The sequence below is a fragment of the Schistocerca gregaria genome, chromosome 9, assembly GCF_023897955.1.
Source record: "Schistocerca gregaria isolate iqSchGreg1 chromosome 9, iqSchGreg1.2, whole genome shotgun sequence".
NCBI lineage: Eukaryota > Metazoa > Arthropoda > Insecta > Orthoptera > Acrididae > Schistocerca > Schistocerca gregaria.
Window position 1 is genome coordinate 199344012 of NC_064928.1, and position 16130 is coordinate 199360141.

The 16130-nt window shown below is 41.8% G+C and overlaps 2 protein-coding genes and 1 pseudogene across 2 annotated transcripts in view; 2 read left to right on the top strand and 1 right to left on the bottom strand.

The window, feature by feature from the left end:
* LOC126292035 (amyloid-beta-like protein) overlaps window positions 1-16130 on the top strand; it is a 1795419-nt gene that overhangs the window by 555071 nt on the left and 1224218 nt on the right. The window lies entirely within an intron of this gene.
* The window catches only part of LOC126292053 (uncharacterized), a 34006-nt gene continuing 21085 nt past the window's right edge, over window positions 3210-16130 (bottom strand). Inside the window, exons 2-6 of the mRNA XM_049985855.1 lie at window positions 14853-14961; window positions 13973-14108; window positions 11705-11790; window positions 8189-8342; window positions 3210-5280 (exon numbers count right to left, since the gene is read on the bottom strand). Of these exons, the coding sequence (XP_049841812.1) occupies window positions 5189-5280; window positions 8189-8342; window positions 11705-11790; window positions 13973-14108; window positions 14853-14930 (546 nt within the window). The 5' untranslated portion in view covers window positions 14931-14961 and the 3' untranslated portion in view covers window positions 3210-5188. The remainder of the gene's footprint in view (window positions 5281-8188; window positions 8343-11704; window positions 11791-13972; window positions 14109-14852; window positions 14962-16130) is intronic.
* Window positions 7771-7888, top strand: LOC126292530 (5S ribosomal RNA; annotated as a pseudogene).

Here is a 16130-nt window from a genome sequence, read left to right on the forward strand (position 1 = left end):
GTATATAAAATGTAGACTGCCAATGGCAAGAAAAGCGTATCTGAAGAAAAGAAATTTTTTAAGTGTTAGCAAGTTATTTTGGAAGCTATGTGTAGGGATTGTAGCCATGAATGGAAGTGAAAGCATGGGTGATAAACAGTTTAGACTAGAAGAGAATAGAAGCAATTCTAAAGGGGGTAGGACGTCAAACGGGCCGACTTGGAGCAGGAGAGGCATCTCAGGACATTTTAATTTCCAGTGTCTATACTTTTACAAATAAATTCATAAAACTTTCTCAGCATCACCAGGAAGGATTCAGCATTCACACTCATTGCACTGGAAGTTCGAAACCATAACGAAATATATTTTTTTTTTACATTTGAATTTTCCACATTGTTTCACTTACTAATGGCTGCATTTGTTGCTATAGGTACACTTTTCTTCATAACTTAGAGAGATTCTTCGATGAATTTATCACGTCATAATACCATACTCACAGGTGTATGAAACTCTAGAATTGATTTAATTTATGAAAAAACGAATGAACTATTATATTTTAAACTTCACGTTTAAAAAAAACACATTTTATAGTTAATTACCCCAATTTTTACCACAGTTTTTAATAGATTTCGAAAATTCTAGAGTTTCATACACCTTTAAGTATGGTTTGTGTGCTGTGCACAATTCATCGAAGAATCTCTCTTATAAAGAAAAGTGTACCTATAGCAACAACTGCTGCCGTTAGTAAGTGAAAAAAATTATTAAATTTCACATTAAAAAAATTATTTCCCTATGTTTTCGAACTTCCACTGCAATGAGTGTAAATTCTGAATCCTTCCTGGTCATGCTGACAAAGTTACATGATTTTTTTTGTAAAAGTATAGACAGTGGAAATTAAAATGTCCTGTGGCGCCTCTCCTGCTCCAAGTCGATCCGTTTTACGCCCTACCCCCTTAAAAAAATGGCTGCTATAGAAGAATGCTTAAGGTGATCTGGGTAGATCTAAGATACTGATTGGATCTAGGGAAAAAAAATTGTGTCGACGAAAAAGAAGGGATCGGTTGGTAGTACACATTCTGAGACATCAAGCGACCACCAGTATAAGAGTCGAGGTGTGTGTGTGTATGGGGGGGGGGAGATAGACTGTAGATGGGCGCCGACAGATGAATACGGACGCAGGTTGCAGAGATAAAAGGCTTTGCACGGGATAGGATAGAATGAAGAGTTGCACCAAATCTGCCTTTGGACTGAAAACCACAAGATAAACAACAGGACCTTATATAGACCACAACAATAGCACAACCCCAAAAGAATTTAAAGGATTGTGACCCTCTTTGATTTTGTAAATAATCCTAGTATACGTATATTAGAAACCAATGGTTTCCCCGATACGACGTATGCACAAAACAGTCTAGTGAACATTACGGCATCGCCACTGTTCAAGCCCACGTTATGGGTCACGCGTTTTAATTTTTATTTGTTTTATTGGCTTTAAGAACGTGGCCATACAGCCATCTCAGCACAGTAGTGTTGTATTACAAATTGTATAACTGATGGCAGACGTTACGTCATAATCTGATGCGAAGATTTTTCTATTTTGTTTTTCAATCATCAGTCTTCTTACTGATTTCTCTTCTGTGCCAACCTCTTCAACTCAGAGTAATATTTGCAACCTACGTCCTCAATTATTTTCTGGATCTATCCCAACGTCTGACACTCTGTCTTCCTATCAGCTTTTACCCTCTACCCCTCCCTCTGGTACCATAAAGGTCTCCCTTGATGTCTTAATAGATGTCCTATCATTCTGTCCCTTCTTCTAGCCAGTGTTTTCTGCATATTTCTTTTCTCTCCGCCTCCGCACATAACCCCCTAGTTCCTTACATTATCAGGCCACCTAATTTTCAACATTCGTCTGTCTTTGCCAGGAATACCCTTTTTGCCACTGCTAGTTGCTTTTGCTTGAGCTTCAGCTAAACCGTGTGGCAATGTCATGGACTTCGCTTTTAATGCTGTAGTCGATAGTGGAAAACGCTGTGTACATATAAGGTATGGCTTTCTAGTCTGATACACATGTTTCTTTCTGAAAATGAGTGTGAAGATCAGAAACTGGCTACAGAGAAGTAGACAGAAATTAAAGTTCAGTATACCTATGTTTAGATGTCTGGTCAAGAGTAAATATCTGCCTTTTTATGATCTGTTTTTGCAAGCTACTTCAGCTCTTGGAAACCTTTCAGAATGCCAGTGACGTTCTCACTGTGATGAACAAGCACAGGGAAATAGGAAATTGCTATAGGAAAGCTCCATAGAAGTACAGTTTAGCATTTCCAACGTTCTCATCATCGTGTTGCACCTCATCCATCAAGGTCCCATAACGTTTGTTAAGTAGAGAAAGAGTATTATTTATACTGTGAATAAGTGCTCAATTTTAAGTGGGGTAGGAGGTCAAACAGGCCGACTTGGAGCAGGAGAGGCATCACAGGACATTTTAATCTCCAGTGTTTATACTTTTACAAATAAATTCATAAAACTTTATCAGCATCACCGGAAAGGATTCAGGATTCACACTCATTGCAGTGGAAGTTCGAAAACATAACAAAATAATTCTTTTTACCTGCCAAATTTCTTTTTTTCACTTACTAATGGCTGCATATGTTGCTATAAGTACACTTTTCTTCGTAAGTTAGAGAGATTCTTAGATGAATTTTGCACAGCATACGTACCATACTCACAGGTGTATGAAACTCTAGAATTTATTTAATTTATGAAGAAACGAATGAACTGTTATATTTTAACTTCATGTTTAGAAAAAACACATATTTTGTAGTTAATTACCTCAATTTTTTCACAGTTTTTAATAGATTTGGAAAATTCTAGAATTTCATACACCTTTTTAGTATGGTTTGTATGCTGTGCAAAATTCATCGAAGAATCTCTCTTACTTATGAAGAAAAGTGTACCTATAGCAACAAATACTGCCATTAGTAAGTTAAAATATGATGAAATTTCACTTGTTAAAAAAATCTATTCGTTATGTTTTCGATCTTCACACTACTATGAGTGTGAATTCTGAATCCTTCCTGGTCACTCTGACAAAGGTTTATGAATTTATTTGTAAAAGTATAGACTGTAGAAATTAAAATGTCCTGTGGTGCCTCTCCTGCTCCAAGTCGGCCAGTTTGACGTCCTACCCCTAAGCGAAAGTGGGACATTCTGCGTACAAAGAGGTATAATGAATTTTGAAAGTGGTTTATTATGCAGCACAATTACATATAACTGCAGCAACAACAAAAAATTAATGGTTTTGACTATCACTGCTACAAACAGTATGTTTATTAGGAGATGCGTTTGAAGTGACCATCATTCCATTTTATGCCATACTTTGGTACCTAAAGATAACATAGAATATCAGATGTGTACTCAATTACCTTTAAATAATCCAGTTTTCTACTGCACAGTAACATTAGAGGCAGCACATACTCTGTAGGAAGATAATATTCAAACATGTCTTTATTAAAGCTGTTAGCACAATTTGTGAATATATACCACTGTTAAAGGTTACCGAAAAAAAAAGATTTGTTGAAGTTATCACCCATTGAAAACTCGTAATCATCTTTCATGCACTGTTTTAGTTTAAGATCATGGAATATCATTTCATTTATTGATGTAACATGACCTTATCCAATTAAATCCACATTGCTTCAAGGCTTGATTGTAGCTCAAATCCATAAACTTACATCAACATTCAAATGTGTCTTTGCTAATTGCGGTGTGTATTTCAAATAGTTATTGAGTACCACATAGTAAAGTCTGCAGCTTTTGAAATATAAGCTCATTACAAACCCATAGAGAATTAGTACATTAAATTTGCATTGTAAAGATCCTGCCTAGCAGCTTATATGTATTTAGTAATGGGCACTTAGTTGTACTCCAAGGGCTACATTTTGAAAGCATTTACTTCCCAGAGCGGTATTTGAGCATACAGGCCAATACCAATGACACCTGAGACACAGGACTATGCGACCAAGATATTATTGAACTTAGCCTCCTGTGGCCATTATTGGAAACACGAGCTACCATTACAGTAAGAAAATATTGTGGTGACTAAATGAAGTGTATTGCATTGTGAATGATCTCAAGACAGATGTGCATATATTACCAAGTGTTTAGCTACGTCCTAATGAAATAGCACTGTAAAACTCAAGATAAGCTGACTGAAGTGCCCTAATTCCCAGGTGCAATAATGTGATAGACTAATACGTTGATAACGCAAGAATACTTTGTCCATACTAGAATAGAAACATAAGATTAGTTACACACTGTGTACATTTACATCAGTAGTGTCTGTCAAGTGTAAAATCTCTACGATGACTAAAAATGATGTCAGTCTAGTAAACATAGAACCTAGTTGTTTTTTTTTTTCTGTGTATAACTTCATTCGTAACCGTGCGTACACGGGCACAGTTGGGTCTGTTGACTCGTGGTACAAACAGTGTGTCTTGTGTAATTCATGAAAGAGATTCCCGACTTTTTACTGTTCTGGAGCGCCGAAACAGCTCAATGGCGACAGATGAAAATTTATCCTAGACTGGAATTCGAATCCAGATTTACTGCTTTACGTGACTGGTCGTCTTAACTGCTTCCATTACCTGTGCACATCGTACAACCCAAATCTCCATATCCCACACACTACATAGAATTGTCTCCCGTCCATTCGTTATTCCTCTTCTCTCACAGCCCTACTGTATTCCTGCGAGATGTTGGACATTATGGTTCATCTGCACTGAAACATGGATATGCAGTCGGGTGTACATACAATATGTGTATGGTGTCTCTTCTTTCGGATATGCATCTATGCTGTATGACTGTATGACTGAATGCCCAGATACCAGTCTGGCACATAAGTATTCTTCTAATGCATCTCACAGTGTACACCAAGATAACATTAGAATCTAATTGATAAAACACATAGGATTAAAACACTAATTTGTCAGTGCAGACTTAATACAGCTTCAGATGACCTCCTGTACTCCTCCTTAAGCAGCCTGTGTGTTGCCCACGCTTTCGAACAGAGGACATCATTGTAGAGCTCAGTTATCGTCGGGGTGTAGCATCCCAATATGTTCTTGTATGGTCCAAGAAGCAGGAAGCATTCGTAGCAATATCTCGCTGCTGCGCCGACGATGTGGCAGGTGTAGAGATGTCAGTTTCTTCATCTAGCTCGGATGGGATAAGTAGGCACTTGGTTACCCCTCAGGTACCTGTATAGGCCATACACCACCAGGATGAAGTAAAGTGTCGTACCTGGAACAGAAAACTGGTGTTACGAGGCTTGCCCCCCTTGATAGACACAACATGTCGTATTCCTCAAGGCACAATGCCGGAACCAGTAGGGTTCAAAGACTTCACTCAAGACAGTGACAGGACTGTTGGTGTTTGGACGCAGAGGAATGATGTAACCCTGTAGACTGCAGTCGATGTAAATAGCGACCCTTTTAAGATACTTGGCATTTCATTAGACAGAATACCAGTAGGTTTGAAAATTCTCTAGTTAGGATCATCAGAACTTCACCGATTGTTGACAGGACTACAGTTCATTTAAGAAACAATCCGCCTAAGAGAGACAATATTTAGTAATAGTCAAGGTTCTTTACAGTGATTGCAGTGCACTGATCTGGCAATTAGTATATTTGTAAGTAAGTAACGTTGGGCTGTCATTCATAGTGGCAGCGTGGTTACATCCAACTCATCTGAAAAATTATCAGCTTGCATTATGTACGCTAAATGCTAGGTCAGTCACATACAGGGTGGTTATATTTAAACTTTTACTGCCTGAGTTGTGCAGGTGAAGAACTATGTACCATATGGGTGTCCAGCTTTACAGGAACGATGCTCATATAGTGTGCTGTTGGATGTACTGTCATGACTTACCAGTGGACGCCAGTACTCGTCCATCGACATAGGACTGAAACACAACCATCAGTGTGCATTACAAACGGTCACTATGAGGCTGGAAAAGTGAGCAGGCTGTTGCTCTTCGCAAGCATCAATGTGTTAAAGAAATACGGAGAGGCTCTGTTTCTGCACCGGGGTCGAAGAAAATACTTCCAAAGTTCGAATTAACGGGCGATTTGAGATTTGCTCGTGGGAGATGTCGACAGCCAATTGCATCACAAATTGCGAAGTTACTGTGTATGCTGGACGCCATCTGCGACCTTCAAGCAGTGTACCACCTATGACATGACACCACCGTTGTTTATCAGCAGTATTAGAGCAAACTCTAGAGGACTTCCAGGCAGTAGTGGATTCACGTGGCGATGACACTGAGCAAACTGGGACAGTTAACAAATGTTACTCTATAATGTGGAAATTAAAATGCGTTTCTTTCATTGGTTTGTTTGTAATTTCCCTTCCACATGTCCTTATAAAATATGTTTCCACAAAGTCCCATTGTCTTATGATCAATCGTTTGTCATGGTGGACGTTCCAGGCAGGGAAAATTTAATTACAACCACCGTGCATGTAGGATATACCAGAGGAGTAAATTTGAACCTTACAGTATTCCATGATCAAACGCGCCTACAGAAATAAGCCTGTTAAAGAAACAAACAAATATCTCAATTTAGAGAACGGAAAAAAATTCGCTGAGGTATTTATCTGGAGCATTTTAAGTTTCGGTTGTATATGGTGGACTCTAGCGAAGCGGGAAAAATTAGGAAAAATAGAAGTGCAGATATGGAGAAGAGCCACAACAACATTCTAGACTGAAAGGGAATCCAATTATTTAATGATCTAAAACAAATTAAAGACGACATTAAAATGATGAAGAGAAGAGAGGCTGAATTTATTGGATGTCTAATTAGATATAATAGCTTTATAGAGGCAGGCCCAAAACATCCGTTTTACCAGTTACTGTCAATAGAATAAACTGCAGCAACTACAACCAAACGGTAAAGCTGATGAGACACACAGAGAAGAACAGCTACAACAATAACTTGTTGCCTTAGTGTCCGATGATGAAGATGGTTCAGTGAGTCACAACTGATCTTACTGAAATATCTTCCAGATAGCTGCTTTTGGTGCCAAAAGTTACCAGGGGCGATTAATGAGCAATACAACACTTATTGTCTGAAATGATTCCATTATAACATATTATTCCCCACTCTTTTAGCTACAAAATTTTATTTTTCTACATTTCTCCATTCAGTGCGATAGCCTTATACCACCTTACTGGGAAGGCCTTTATGCCCACATGGTACCACAAAACTGTCGGCATTGAAGCCAATGTCTTGTTACGTCAATAAGTTCCCCATCATCCATGGAGTGCATCTTTCACTGTGGAAGGAAAGAAATCAAGTGGGCAAACACCTTTGAGTGCCACAAGTGGTGAGCGAGTGGGTCAGCACTACCAACAGATAAATCCAGTTGAGCAATGAGGTCTTTTATTGTGAATCGTCAATCATCTCGAATGAGAGTATCCTAAAGGAATTACAGGTGTATATGGCCAGCCAGCATGTGGGGAATCGAACAGGTTTACGCAATGTTGTTGTTATCATAACAGATACCTCCTGCAATGACTCACGATGGTTTTGTTCATTGACAGGTCTCAGTAGGCATTCTACACGAGCCTCTAAATATCTGTGATGCTTTTCCATCAAAAGACACTGAATGACAGCACTTTGCTCAGTACATAACAGATGCAATCTGAAGGTTATGTCTACTGCTGCCACCTATTGGACCTTCATAAAACTGTAGAGACTGGAGTGAGAGTGATTCACGGTATCTTACAACAAGGGCAACGGCCTTGCCGCAGTGGATACACCGGTTCCCGTGAGATCACCGAAGTTAAGCGCTGTCGGGCGTGCTCAGCAATTGGATGGGTGACCATTCGGGCCGCCATGCGCTGTTGCCAGTGTTTGGGGTGCACTCATCTTAGTGATGCCAATTGAGGAGCTACACGACCAAATAGTAGCGGCTTCGGTCAAGAATACCAACACAACGACCGGGAGAGTGGAGACCCCATGCCCTCCTATCCGCATCCTCCAATGAGGATGACATGGCGGTCGGATGGTCCCGGTAGGCCAATCGTGGCCTGACGATGGAGTGATCCTACAACAAATTCCGCATTTTTCAACTGAAATGGGGTACCAAAAATAGTGTTGCACTACTTATTGAATGCCCCGTGTATGTGATGTGAATAGAGGTTACGCACCTGTGACCACCAGCAGCACGATGATAGTAACGGTGGCCGTCGGCAAGTGGCCAGTCATGTAGCAGAGGACTGCAAATGCCAGCCCGAGCAGGTCCCTGATGGGCAGCGCCCCCAGCTGCTGCAGAACCCATGGCAGCACCAGCTGAGGCCTCTCCTGCCAAATGGAATATCACCAGCACATCCAAAATTGGTTAGCACTGACATGACTTACACTTTTAGAATGACACGCATATCAGCTACACTACTGGCCATTAAAATTGCTACACCAAGAAGAAATGCAGATGATAAACGAGTATTCATTGGACAAATATATTATACTAGAACTGACATGTGATTACAGTTTCACGCAATTTGGGTGCATAGATCCTGAGAAATCAGTACCCAGAACAACCACCTCTGGCCGTAATAACGGTCTTGATATGTCTGGGCATTGAGTCAAACAGAGCTTAGATGGCGTGTACAGGTACAGCTGTCCATGCAGCTTCAACACGATACCACAGTTCATGAAGAATAGTGGCTCGCGTATTGTGACGAGCCAGTTGCTCGCCCACCATTGACCAGACGCTTTCAATTGGTGAGAGATCTGGAGAATGTGCTGGCCGGGCAGCAGTCCAACATTTTCTGTATCCAGAAAGGCCCGTACAGGACCTGTAACGTGTGGTCCTGCTGAAATGTAGGGTTTCGCAGGGATCCAATGAAGGGTAGAGCCACGGGTCGTAACACATCTGAAATGTAACGTCCACTGTTCAAAGTGCCGCAAGTGCGAAGAAGAGGTGGCCGAGACGTGTAACCCATGCCACCCCATACCATCACACCGGCTGATACGCCAGTATGACGATGACGAATACACGCTTCCAATGTGCGTTCACCGCGAGGTCGCCATACACAGCTGCGACCGTCGTGACGCTGTAAACAGAACCTGGATTCATCCGAAAAAATAACGTTTTACCACAGGTGCACCCAGGTTCGTCGTTAAGTATACCATTGCAGGCGCTCCTGTCTGTGATGCAGCGTCAAGAGTAACCGCAGCAGTGGTCTCCGAGCTGATTGTCCATGCTGCTGCAAACGTCGTCGAACTGTTCGTGCAGATGGTTGTCATCTTGCAAACGTCCACATCTGTTGACTCGGGGATCGAGACGTGACTGCACGATCCGTTACAACCATGCGGGTAAGATGCCTGTCATCTCGACTGCTACTGATACGAGGCCGTTGGGATCCTGAACTCACCGATTCCACATTCTGATAACAGTCATTGGATCTCGACCAACGTGAGCAGCAATACTGCGATACGATAAACCGCAATCGCGATACGCTACACTCCGACCTTTATCAAAGTCGGAAACGTGATGGTACGCATTTCTCCTCCTTACACGAGGCATCACAACAACGTTTCACCAGACAACGCCGGTCAACTGGTGTTTGTGTATGAGAAATCGGTTGGAAACTTTCCCCATATCAGCACGTTGTAGGGGTCGCCACCGGCGCCAACCTTGTGTGAACGCTCTGAAAAGCTAATGATTTCCATATCACAGCATCTTCTTCTTGTCGGTCAAATTTAGCGTCTGTAGCACGTCATCTTCGTGGTGTAACAATTTTAATGGCCAGTAGTGTAATTATGGGTCTTGGATATTTCAAGCAGCCTAAATGCTAGCAACTGTTCAGTTTTTACCACACTCGTTATTCATCGGTGGGGCAGTCCTTGATAGTCAGATTTTCTTCATTGCACTTCATATCACTTTTGTTAAGTTACGCTCTGATGAAAATGGAATATCTTATACTATGAATCAACAGCATAATATTTATCAATTTTTGTGCATACGTTCATCATGTAACAGGTATTAAATCATTAAAGTTACAGCCCATTTGAAACTTATGTTCACCATCGACTTAAGTATAAGGTGTAACAAAAAAAAAAAAAGCGAAGACACCGTCTTCATTGGGAGATCGAAGCCGAGGTTCATTTTGTTGAAAATATTGCCTCAAGTGAGACACTTGCTGCGTGATTTCGTGAAGACTCCTGGCTAGTGGCTGTTGTGACTTATACGTCTTCAATTCATGTTGTGGGTGTCCTGTGTGGGGGGTAACCAGGAGACTCGGTGGGCCAGACAAGGATCTGTACATCTCCTCAAGGTGTTTGTGGTGTTAACTGCATTGTGGCGTCTTGTTTTATTTTGCTGGAATATGCCATTTGGTATACTGGTCATAAAGGATATGACGACAGGGCTTACTCTTCGTGATACTTACAGGAATTCAGTCACCTTACGACAGTCACCATTATCAGTCCTGTTGTCATATGTAACAGCTCCCCACGGCATGATCCCCAGAGCTGGAGAGGTGCTGGTCTCAAGAATTGTCAGTTCCTGTGGCTAACAACCCACCCACAACAAAGGTCAAAATTTAATAATGATTGTGGTTTTGCTCACGCTGCTAAATACTGCATTTTCGGGCAACAACAAAGTTATCATGTGGCAGGTGTCATTAGAGCAGAGTTAATAAAGTCATTTCATGTAAGAATGAATAAACTAGGCACTCATCTGTTCGTGTTTCGCATGCTGGTCTCGTTGTAAAATCATGGCTCAATCGTCGAAAATCTAGGTAGTGATGATTCCAAGCTCGGATGCATAGAGGCCTAGGTTTTATTCTGCTATATTCAAAAGTTTTGTAGATTCGCTTCACAAACCATTCTTGAAGATTAAACCGTTGAAAGTTAGCACAATGGTGATGTAAAAAAAAAAAAACAGCACTCCGAATTTAAGTTACACTTCCTTTTTATTGCTTTTTTTGCAATATCACGTAACACACAAAATATCACTTCACAATACAAAACATACTTGAAAACATCTTCCTCACTGTTAAAGTTCACATTTTATAAGCTGGCTACAATATGTGTCTTTCCAACATTACGTCCAAGACTTGACCTTTTCAAGGTCTGACTCTCGTACAAACTAATAATCACTTACGCGCCCAAAAATCAGAGTTACAAGTACGTCAAAGATCATAGTGACAAAAGAGAGTTCACACAAGAATAATATCATTGCAATATAAACATATCGATGTATCAAAGTACCTCTACATTAATGAAATGAAATCTGAATGTTGTCTCAGAAATATGGTAACTACTTTACAGAAATAAAGTAGAATATTGCTGGTATCGAGAGGCTGAGTTAAGGTGCCGTAATGGTCACGTAATTCAAGTACCATTACATGTGACATTTCACCAGGTCATCCACAGATAGAGGGCCCATTGGTGAAAGCCACAGAACGTCACTGAACATCGCCAGTGACACTGGCTCTACACCATAGATATGAATGTTATGTACAGTTAAGTATAAAAAAAGGGCTGAATCGAAACACATTTCCATAGTACGACCAAGTTGTACAAAACTATTCTACAGTTTATCCATATATTGTTGAGACATCATCCAGAGCTCTGCGGTATTAGTAGATGTCCTGGCATGTGGATGCACAAAAGTCAGGCACCCTGAAGTAATGTGTGTAGACAGTAGCAACACTCACCCAGCAGACCCCCGAGATGAGCATAGTAGAACAGATGGTGTCCATAACTGCTGTGGTGGTGGCCACATAGAAGAAGGCTCTGTAGCCTGCAGTAATGAAAAATCGGTGAAAAAAAAAACAAAAAAATTCAGTTGTAAAACACGAATTTGTTATTATCTACAAGGTCAACATAGTTGAAACAGCAAGTGATGTACAATGGCTGACAATACTAATGGCATGAAGAAAAGTGTTGGTAATGGGAAGTGTTATTTATGAAACACCAGTCAAAAGGTTATCAAACACCTCAGAAGTTTAATCACATAGCTAACATTAAATGATTAAATGTTCATTACATTTGGAGTGGATGTCCATGGTCGACATCAGTGTGAAGTTTGAACCCATGGGCTTAAATAGCTTCTCATATTCATCGTGCATGGAAGGAAACACACTCCGAATGTCATCTTCATAAATTTCTAGCCAAGTCTGAAACACATGCTGTGTCGGTTAGTGAAGAGGCTCGTGTGGAAGCATTGTGTTCCCATCACATCTCAGTCATGCTCTATAGGTGACAAATTATGGGAGGGTTAGTCAGGCTAATCAAGGATTCATACAGTCCTCGAGGTATGTGTAATGTGAACTGTGGAATGGGGTCTTCTATTGTACAGCTGGGGTATTTGGTTCCTCATCATGAAATGTGTTACCATACTCACCAATATAAGATACTTTTTTATGCTACTGGCCATTAAAATTGCTACACCACGATGATGACGTGCTATAGACGCGTAATTTAATATACAGGACGAAGATGCTGTGATATGGAAATGATTAGCTTTTCAGAGAATTCACACAAGGTTAGCGCCGGTGGCGACACCTACAACGTGCTGACATGAGGAACGTTTCCAACCGATTACTCATACGCAACACAGCAGTTGACCGGCATTGCCTGGTGAAACGTTGTTGTGATGCCTCGTGTAAGGAGGAGAAATGCGTAACATCATGTTTCCGGCTTTGATAAAGGTCGGATTGTAGACTATCGCGATTGCGGATTATCGTATCGCGACGTTGCTGCTCGCGTTGTTCGGGATCCATTGACTGTTAGCAGAATATGGAATCGGTGAGTTCAGGAGGATAATACGGAACGCCGTGCTGGATCCCAACGGTCTCGTATTACTAGCAGTCGAGATGACAGGCATCTTATCCCCATGGCTGTAACGGATCGTGCGGCCACGTCTCGATCTCTGAGTCAACAGATGGGGACGTTTGCAAGACAACAATTCGACGACGTTCGCAGCAGCTTGGAGTATCAGCTCGGAGACCATGGCTGTGGTTACCCTTGACGCTGCATCACAGACAGGAGCGCCTGCGATGGTGTACTCAACGACGAACCTGGATGCACGAATGGCAAAACGTCATTTATTCGGATGAATACAGGTTGTGTTTACAGCATCATGATGGTCGCATCCGTGTTTGGCGACATCGCGGTGAACGCACATTGGAAGCTTGTATTCGTCATCGCCATACTGGCGTATCACCCGGGGTGATGGTATGGGGTGCCATTGGTTACACGTTTCGGTCACCTCTTCTTCGCATTGACGGCACTTTGAACAGTGGACGTTACATTTTAGATGTGTTGCAACTTGTGGCTCTACCCTTCATTCGATCCCTGCGAAACCTTACATTTCATCAGGATAACTCACGACCGCAAGATGCAGGTCCTGTACGGGCTTTTCTGGATACAGAAAATGTTCGACTGGTGCCCTAGCCAGCACATTCTCCAAATCTCTCACCAATTGAAAATTTCTGGTCAATGGTGGCCGAGCGACTGGCTCGTCATAATACGCCAGTCACTACTCTTGATGAAGTGTGGTATCGTGTTGAAGCTGCATGGGTAGCTGTACCTGTACACGCCATCCAAGCTCTGTTTGACTCAATGCCCAGACATATCAAGGCCGTTATTAAGGCCTGAGGTGGTTGTTTAGGGTACTGATTTCTCAGGATCTAAGCACCCAAATTGCGTGAAAATGTAATCACATGTCAGTTCTAGTATAATATATTTGTCCAATGAATACCCGTTTATCATCTGCATTTCTTCTTGGTGTAGGAATTTTAATGGCCAATAGTTCATACCAGAGGCATGGAAATGCTGTTGAATGATTTTGGCAGCATTTGATTAGGTTGTGCATTGCGTTACAGCATATTGGTCTTTGTGTATAACATTGCCACTGATGATTATAACTGTACTGTGGTATGCCCCAACTACAGTATTAGCAATGAGAATATCTCACTCACCTGCTAGTGCGAATTCGATATTTACCCGCAATTCTGGGGTGATAGTGCCAGTGTAGTGTTGGTACTCCTCGTTCTCGATCTGCTCTAGCGTTCTCACAGCCAGCAGTGCTCCAACGATAACCAGCACAGAGAATACCTGTGGCACAAACACAACCTTGTCTAAATAAAAATAGCGAAAGTGAGGACACAACGGAACAGCCAGGTGTGAAACAATACCGTGCGGATTGGTAGTGGGTCCAGTCTTGTTCATGTTATATTTCAATGATCTGCCATCATATATCGAAGGATCTGTGGTAGTTCTCTTTGCAGACAATGCAAGTAGTATATCAAATACAGTGGAGATACTTCAACAATTGAAAATGAAAATAAAAGTGAAAAATAGACTGCCACTGAACATGGAATAATACATGCATGTCCCTATAGCAGAATGCATGATTACACAGACATGAGTAAAGATATGAGAAATGAAACAAATTCGTGTATATTCTTGCCTGTTGATATTTGTAAGAACCTACCTGAATGTTACGTATTACAGATCTTCTTAATGTTTAAGTTCTGCAAATTCGGTTCAAAATGGTTCAAATGGCTCTGAGCACTATGGGACTCAACTGCTGTGGTCATCAGTCCCCTAGAACTTAGAACTACTTAAACCTAACTAACCTAAGGACATCACACACATCCATGCCCGAGGCAGGATTCGAACTTGCGACCGTAGCAGTCGCACGGTTCCGGACTGCGCGCCTAGAACCGCGAGACCACCGCGGCCGGCTGCAAATTCGGCATTGTGTGTTAAAAACTAGTGCAGCACTAGGACAAAATCAATTGTTTGACACCAGGCTGTGAGTATCGTCAGGACAGTGACATTCGTAAATTTACTCACGAGCCACAGGGCTCCTATGACAATGCAGCCCTTCCTCAGCTCGCACCTGACCTTGGGTATCTTGAGCATCACCACCATGTTGGAGACTGGGCACTGTTACTCACCAGCACTGAAAGCAGAAAGGAACAACAGTGGCTCCCCAGCAACTTCCATAGACAACATTTGTGCGTCATTCCAAAAAGCAGACTGCTGTTTTGCCATCTGATTTCCTTATTTATACATTTGTTTAATTGCAGCTGATAAATAAGTGCAAACAAAAGTGCTCATTTAATCATATTCCCGTCACCACAGTTGGTCCATATAAAATCAACGAAACAAAAGACGTCTTTAAAACTTGTAACTATTTTATAGCTTTTTGCTTGGTAGTGACTCACTCTGCCTAAGTGAGGAGAGTGGAATGACTACTCCTTGTGCCCCATCTGTAGGAAGATTAATTATGATTTATGGTCTCAGTGTTGACCATGTAAGGAAGGGGTGTACAGAATTGCTAGTATGATGGCTATAACAATTTTGCAAATAAGGGATATGATGTTAATAAAATTTTTCTCGGGATTACATCCGCGTCAAGTGGTTAAAATCCCAGGAGCTTTCGACCGAGCTCTCCCCGGTCATTGTGTAGCGGTAAGACTGACTGCTGTGCAAGCCTTTGTGGCCGAGCGGTTCTAGGCGCTTCAGTCTGGAACTTCGCGACCGCTACGGTCGCAGGTTCGAATCCTGCGTCGGGCATGAATGTGTGTGACGTCCTTAGGTTAGTTAGGTTTAAGTAGTTCTAAGTCTAGGGGACTGATGACCTTAGATGTTAAATCCCATAGTGCTTAGAGCCATTTGAACCATATGGCTGCTGTGTCGCCGTGTCCGTGTCGTTATATAGCCGCACTGCTGGCTGTGACGTCACTGGTGCTCTCTTCCTCTCCAAGTACGGTAATGTTTTCATCCCGTGTCCGTCGCTCCCGTTTTAACTTCGCGATAGCCGGGTCCCAGGCTGTGCTGAGCTGCATACCGCCGTCCTTGTTGATGGTGTTTTCAGATGTTTTTATTTCAATAGCTCCTTTCATGACGCTATCCCAAAATCCCTTCGTCTTCATAACGACATATGTTTCGTCGAATAGAATTCGGTGTCCATTTTCTAAGGCGTGTTCTGCCCTAGATCTAGGGCTTAGAACGCCTGGAGTGTACAAGATACTTTGTCAGTGTGGCTGTTACTACGTCGGCCAAACAGTTCGCACTGTGGAGTAACACCGGACGGAACACGATAGGTGCTTACGCCTACGCTATCCA